The sequence below is a fragment of the Macaca thibetana genome, chromosome 14 (assembly GCF_024542745.1).
Source record: "Macaca thibetana thibetana isolate TM-01 chromosome 14, ASM2454274v1, whole genome shotgun sequence".
Taxonomy (NCBI): Eukaryota; Metazoa; Chordata; class Mammalia; order Primates; family Cercopithecidae; genus Macaca; species Macaca thibetana.
In genome coordinates, this window is record NC_065591.1 from 61625282 (window position 1) to 61632212 (window position 6931).

Consider the following 6931-nt stretch of genomic DNA (forward strand, 5'->3'; position numbering starts at 1 on the left):
TAATTTTTTTTCTTTGAGCACCATTTTTGCCATAGGTAAAATTAGAAGGACTTTTAGAACTTTCTCACTCGTATACATTTTTATAAATCTGTATTATATGCCTGTTGATTAATTTTAAACTTACTTGAATACCTAAACAGAATCTGTTGTTTCCTTGTGTTTAAAAGTGCTTTCATAGTAACTCTGTCTGTACTGCCGGAATATATTGACAATGCATTATAGTCAACTGTTTTGATCACAATATTTTGAATTGACTGGCAGCAGAAGCTCTTTTATATCCATGTGTTTTCCTTAAGTCATTATACATAGTAGGCACTGAGGACTCTTTATATCTGAAGAGGATATTGAGGAACCACTGGTTTACATATCAGAAGCAGAGCTACTCAGGGCATTTTGGGGAAGATCACTTTCACATTCCTGAGCATAGGGAAGTTCTCATAAGAGTAAGATATTAAAAGGAGATACTTGCGTGTTATTCAAAAGACAGTAAGAGAGACTGTAGACCTTATGATCTTGATAGGGAAAAACAAACTACTTTCCTTTCTCCAAAAGTCAAAACAAGAGCAAATATAGCTTACTATATATACCTTCTTCTATTCCTACACCATTAGTAAATCTAGGCAAGACGTTGGCCTTAAAAATCCCAATACCGGAGAATTCATGAGAACATCACCTGGATGGGACATTGCCGAGCACATACAATTACTATAGGCCAGTCATTGCTATCTTCATATTGAGGATAAGGAGGTCAAGAGATGAAAAACGACTTGGCACCTTGTTGTTATATTAAAATTATTTGTTAGAGTAGAGCTTTTGTAAGAGTCTAGGAGTGTGGGAGCTAAATGATGATACACATGGACACAAAGAAGAGATCAACAGACATGCAGGTCTACTTGAGGGTTGAGGGTGGGAAGAGGGAGAGGATGAAAAAAGTACCTATTGGGTACTAAGTTTATTAGCTGAGTGATGAAATAATCTGTACATCAAAACCCAGTGACATGCAATTTACCTATATAAGTTGTACATGTACCCCCAAATTTAAAATAAAAGTGAAAACAAAGTATAGGAGTGGAATTAATTCCTCAAGATTTGGCTTTAATTTTATTTGATAATTTATCAAAAAGTTGTTTTCCTTTTCTCACCATGGCATTGCTTTATAAGCCATGCTCAGTATGTCTGAATGAAAGGGTGCATGTGTGTGTGTGTGTGTCTGTGTGTGTGTGTGTGTCTGTGTGTGTGTGTGTGTGTGTATGAGAAAGAGAGGGAGGGAAGAACGGAGGAGAGGACACAATAATGTGAATTTGAGTTTACAAACATTTTTAAATAAAATAATTTAATGTCAGGATAATTTAGCATAATAATCTCTTAAATCATCCATCTCTTGAGCTTCAGAGCAGTCTTCTAAATTAATGCCTACATGTTTGTAAAGGGTGTTCAGACTGAAGCCAAGATTCTACCTCTAAAGAGATGCAGTCTCAAATTTAACTGAAGACTGTACCTCTGCTCTCCATAAATTGACACACCATGGCTCACTTAATGAGGTTTTAAAAAAAGCTAATTCTGAATGAAAATCTGAACCCAGTAGAGGAAATATTGATGAACAAGGTGTAGACTGAAATATAAATTTCTCTGTAATAATTATGTATATACTTTAGCAAAGTTGTGTCTATGTCGACTTTATTGCTTTTTGGTAAGAAATACAACTTTTTAAAGAGGACTAAACTATCCTATTTCCAAACTATTTTGTGTGTATGCAATTTGTTTCTATGGGTTCTGGTTTTGTTGGGGCATTTTTAGTTCATTTTAATTAATTAATTCTGAGAAGATGCTGAATTGTGTTTACTGAGAGACTGTGTATCTGGGAGAGAAGTCTGCAGCAAGTAGCTAGACTGTGCTTGACCTAGGAACATATACAGTAGTTTGCTAAAATGTTTCACTTGGGGAATTTTAGGTTAAACAGCAGAGCATGTATAAAAATACTCTAGTTGAGTGCTGCTTTTGAAACAAATGACAAAACCACACTCCCATAGATGAGTGTCATGATTTTCATGGAGGAAGTTAATATTCATCCTCTAAGTATACTCAGACTAGGCCCGTTCTGGTATAAAATATTAGGACTTAAGAAAGATTAATAGACTGGAGTAAAGGAAATGGACCACTGTTTCTCTCGCTGTCTCTTTTTTGAGGACTTGTGTGTGTGTGTGTGTGTGCGTGTAGTGGTAAGTGGGGCTGGAATAAAAGTAGAATAGACCTGCACCTGCTGTGGCATCCATTCACAGAGTAGAAGCAAGCTCACAATTGTGAAGGTGTCAGTGAGCTTGAGTAGTTTTTCAGGAACTTTGAATGCTGATTTAGATTTGAAACTGAGGCTCTGACCATAACCAAATTTGCACTATTTATCTCTTCTTGAAACTTATTTTTGTCTGGCATGCCTGGGCTTTTGATGGTCTTAGTATAGCTTGCAGCCTTGTCCCTGCAGGATTATGGGTCATAGAAAGAAAAGTCTGCATCACACTCTAGTCACACTAAGTAACTACCATTGGAAAAGCAACCCTTGCCTTGAAGCCAGGATGATGGTATCTGCAGCAGTTGCCAACACAAGAGAAGGATCCATAGTTCATCATTTAAGCAAGAAAACAAAATAGAAAAACTTAGGAAAACTATTTCTGAGCATAAGAAGTTGTAGGGTAAGTCTTTAAGAAGGTGATAATTTCTGCCAATCAGGATTTCAAAGCTGTTGCTTTGACAAGTTTGGTCTTTCAGAATAATATAAATATAATCTATATTATAATTTCATAAGGTCTGTGGATTTTCTTTGACCTGGAATATTTGCAAAAGACATATTCCAACTTCCACAGAACACTTTATTTCACATATACACGCCTCTTATGTCAGGGATGTGAAATAGAGTCTTGAAAACAGTCTGAATCTAAAACAATGCTAATGCTAATGCAGGTTTAAATTTAATGAGATAAAATCCAAAATCTAAGAGTCAAGTCAAATCTATATATTTTAACGTTTAAAATATTTTAAAGACCTCTTTTCCCAGGATTCAACATGTGAAATCTTTTCTCAGGGATACACGTTGCTAGATCCTCATTGCTTTAGTTTTTTACAGAGGAATGAATATAAAAAGAAAATACTTGAACTTTATCTCTCTTACCTCTATAATCATATATAGGCATAATTTTTTAACTTAGGCTCCAGATAGCCATAGAAGAACCAAATGCTTTCTGCATGTGTGAGAATAATCAGAGAGAGATTTCTTTACAAGTACCTGATGAGGGTTGAGACAGGTAGAAAAAGTGAGAGATCTCTATTTAGCAATAATGGAGAAAGTATTTAAGAGAATCAAGCAATGGAAATAAGAAATGTGTAAATTTCCTTCCAATAACCAGAAATAGAGGATCGAGTTTCTTTTGGTTAACCTAAATTTTATTTTATTTTATTTATTTTATATTACCTCATTTTATTTTATTTTGTGTAATTGTAGTTTCAGAGTGTTAAAGCTGAAAGGAAGAAGTAGGAGAAACATGGAAAGTAAAAGTATAACACTTTCCTTACTAAAAGGACATGGGCTTCCAGGTAGGGGCAGGATTCAGAATGACTGACAGAGCCCTCAGGGAACAAGGAGTCTCCACACTGACCTCAGAAATGCTTGCTACCTTTGCTGTTTTCTTTACATCTTTTAACAGCAGGAAGCAGAACTCTGCACTTCAAAAGTTTTTCCTCACCTGAGGAGTTAATTTAGTACAAGCGGGAAAAGGTGCAGGGGGATTGGAGAAAGGAGATCATGTTGGAAAGCTATAGAGATAGAAGAGTAAATTTTAGTAAAGGAGGTTTAAACAAATAAAACATAAAGAGAAATAGGAACTTGAATCAAGGAAATGATTTTAAAACTCAGTGTTCTTAGTGGACTAGAGGAAGAAATAATCTGAGCCAAGTCTGGAAGACCTTTTCCCTTCCTACCAGTACTTTTTAAGTCACAGAAGCTTCTTTGTTCCCCGAGACACTTTTGCAGATTAGTCCAAGCAGAAACAGTTAGATGTCCCCAGTTAACCTCCTATTTGACACCACTGATTACCCCATTGTTAGTCACACTTTGGGTTATAAGTGACTTTTTCTTTATTTGTATTTTTTACTGCATTAAGGGGTCTCTAATTTTTTATCTCTCATTTCCCAAAACCTAATAAGTAATTATTGCACAGAACACATTGATTTGTATTTATTCTATTTTTAGACATAATTTATTAGCATACATGAGCAAATTAAGAAAAACAAAACAACAACAAATGAATGAATGCACATATATGTATATATTTTCTTTTCTTACCAGAAGGTTTTAATCCAAATCAGGAGAAGATATGCTTAGAACTGAGATAGAGTTTTCATCCATTCTGTCCTGTAAGTATTTTGCGTATTCTGGAGACACAGGAAGAGATCAATCTATATATCCCTAAGCTGAATTATGGTAGGCAAAATTCTTCCACTTTTAGTGCATCAATTTCTTATTTGTGTAATAAGAAAATTGGGAAAGCGATCTTCAATATGCTTACCAAGCTGTGATTCCAAATATTAGGTAAATACACTTACAAAGGAGGATGTTTTTAGTAGCAATTTGTACTGATGGTATGGGGCCAAGAGATATGTCTTAGAGGGAGGGCTGAGGGTTTGAAGTCCAACTCCTAAGCCAGTGCCAGAAGAGCCAAGGACAGGTATGGCTGTCATCACTTAGACCTCACCCTGTGGAGCCACACCCTACAGTTGGCCAATCTACTCCCAGGAGCAGGGAGGGCAGGAGCCAGGGCTGGGCATAAAAGTCAGGGCAGAGCCATCTATTGCTTACACTTGCTTCTGACACAACTGTGTTCACGAGCAACCTCAAACAGACACCATGGTGCATCTGACTCCTGAGGAGAAGAATGCCGTCACCACCCTGTGGGGCAAGGTGAACGTGGATGAAGTTGGTGGTGAGGCCCTGGGCAGGTTGGTATCAAGGTTACAAGACATGCTTAAGGAGGCAAATAGAAGCTGGGCATGTGGAGACAGAGAAGACTCTTGGGTTTCTGATAGGCACTGACTCTCTCTGCCTATTGGGCTATTTTCCCACCCTTAGGCTGCTGGTGGTCTACCCTTGGACCCAGAGGTTCTTTGAGTCCTTTGGGGATCTGTCCTCTCCTGATGCTGTTATGGGCAACCCTAAGGTGAAGGCTCATGGCAAGAAAGTGCTTGGTGCCTTTAGTGATGGCCTGAATCACCTGGACAACCTCAAGGGTACCTTTGCCCAGCTCAGTGAGCTGCACTGTGACAAGCTGCATGTGGATCCTGAGAACTTCAAGGTGAGTCTATGGGACCCTTGATGTTTTCTTTCCCCTTCTTTTCTATGATTAACTTCATGTCATAGGAAGAGGATAAGTATCAGGGTACAGTTTAGAATGGGGAAGAGACAAATGATTGAATCAGTGTGGAACTCTCAGGATCATTTAGTGTCTTTTATTTGCTGTTTATAACAATTGTTTTCTTTTGTGTTTAATTCCTGCTTTCTTTTTTTTCTTCTCCGCAATTTTTATTATTATACTTAATGTCTTAATGCTGTGTATAACAAAAGGAAATATCTTTGAGATACATTAAGTAACTTAAAAAAAACAGCTTACACGGTCTGCCTAGTACACTACTATTTGGAATATATGTGTGGTTATTTGCATATTCATAATCTACCTACTTTATTTTCTTTCTTTTTAATTAATACATAATCATTATACATATTTATTGGTTAAAGCATAATGTTTTAATATGTATACACATTGCATATTGACCAAATCAGGGTAATTTTGCTTTTGTAATTTTTTAAAATGCTTCTTGCTTTGATATACTTTTTTGTTTATTTTATTTCTAATACTTCCCCTAATCTCTTTCTTTCAGGGCAATAACCATACAATGTATCATGCTTCTTTGCACCATTCTAAAGAATAACAGTGATAATTTCTGGGTTAAGGCAATAGCAATATTTCTGCATTTAAGTAGAATATTTCTGCATATAAATTGTAACTGATGTAAGAGGTTTCATATTGCTAATAGCAGCTATAATCCAGTGATCATTTTGCTTTTATTTTATGGTTGAGATAAGGCTGGATTATTCTGAGTCCAAGCTAGGCCCTTTTGCTAATCATGTTCATATCTCTTGTCTCCCTCCCACAGCTCCTGGGCAACGTGCTGGTGTGTGTGCTGGCCCATCACTTTGGCAAAGAATTCACCCCGCAAGTGCAGGCTGCCTATCAGAAAGTGGTGGCTGGTGTGGCTAATGCCCTGGCCCACAAGTACCACTAAGCTCACTTTCTTGCTGTCCAATTTCTACCAAAGGTTCCTTTGTTCCCAAAGTCCAACTACTGAACTGGGGGATATTATGAAGGGCCTTGAGGATCTGGATTCTGCCTAATAAAAAACATTTATTTTCATTGCAATGGTGTATTTAAATTATTTCTGAATATTTTACCTAAAAGTGCATGTGGGAGGTCAGTGCATTTAAAACATAAAGAAATGAAGAGCTAGTTCAAACCTTGGGAAAATACACTATATTATGAACTCCATGAAAGAAGGTGAGGCTGCAAACAACTAATGCACGTTGACAACAGCCCCGATGCTTATGCCTATTCACCCCTCAGAAAAGGATTCAAGTGGAGGTTTGACTTGGAGGTTAAAGTTTTGCTATGTTATATTTTACATTACTTACTGTTTTAGCTGTCTTCATGAATGTCTTTTCACTATTCGTTTACTTATCCTGCACCTCTCAGCCTTGATTCCACTTAGTTCTCTTGCTTAGAGATATTACTTTTCCCTTAAAGTGTTCCTTCCATGTTTTATGGCCAGATGGTTTCTTCTCACCTGGCCACTTAGCCTTAGTTGTCTCTGTTGTGTTATAGAGGTCTACTTG

At 37.0% G+C, this 6931-nt stretch overlaps 1 protein-coding gene across 1 annotated transcript; it reads left to right on the forward strand.

Moving 5' to 3' along the window:
• The first annotated feature begins 4724 nt into the window (after nt 1-4724).
• On the forward strand, nt 4725-6461 carry LOC126935257 (hemoglobin subunit beta). The gene is made up of 3 exons (XM_050756508.1): nt 4725-4986; nt 5117-5339; nt 6199-6461. Exons 1-3 carry the CDS (start codon nt 4895-4897, stop codon nt 6325-6327), a joined length of 444 nt encoding a protein of 147 aa, XP_050612465.1. The 5' UTR covers nt 4725-4894; the 3' UTR covers nt 6328-6461.
• Nucleotides 6462-6931: the final 470 nt, after the last annotated feature.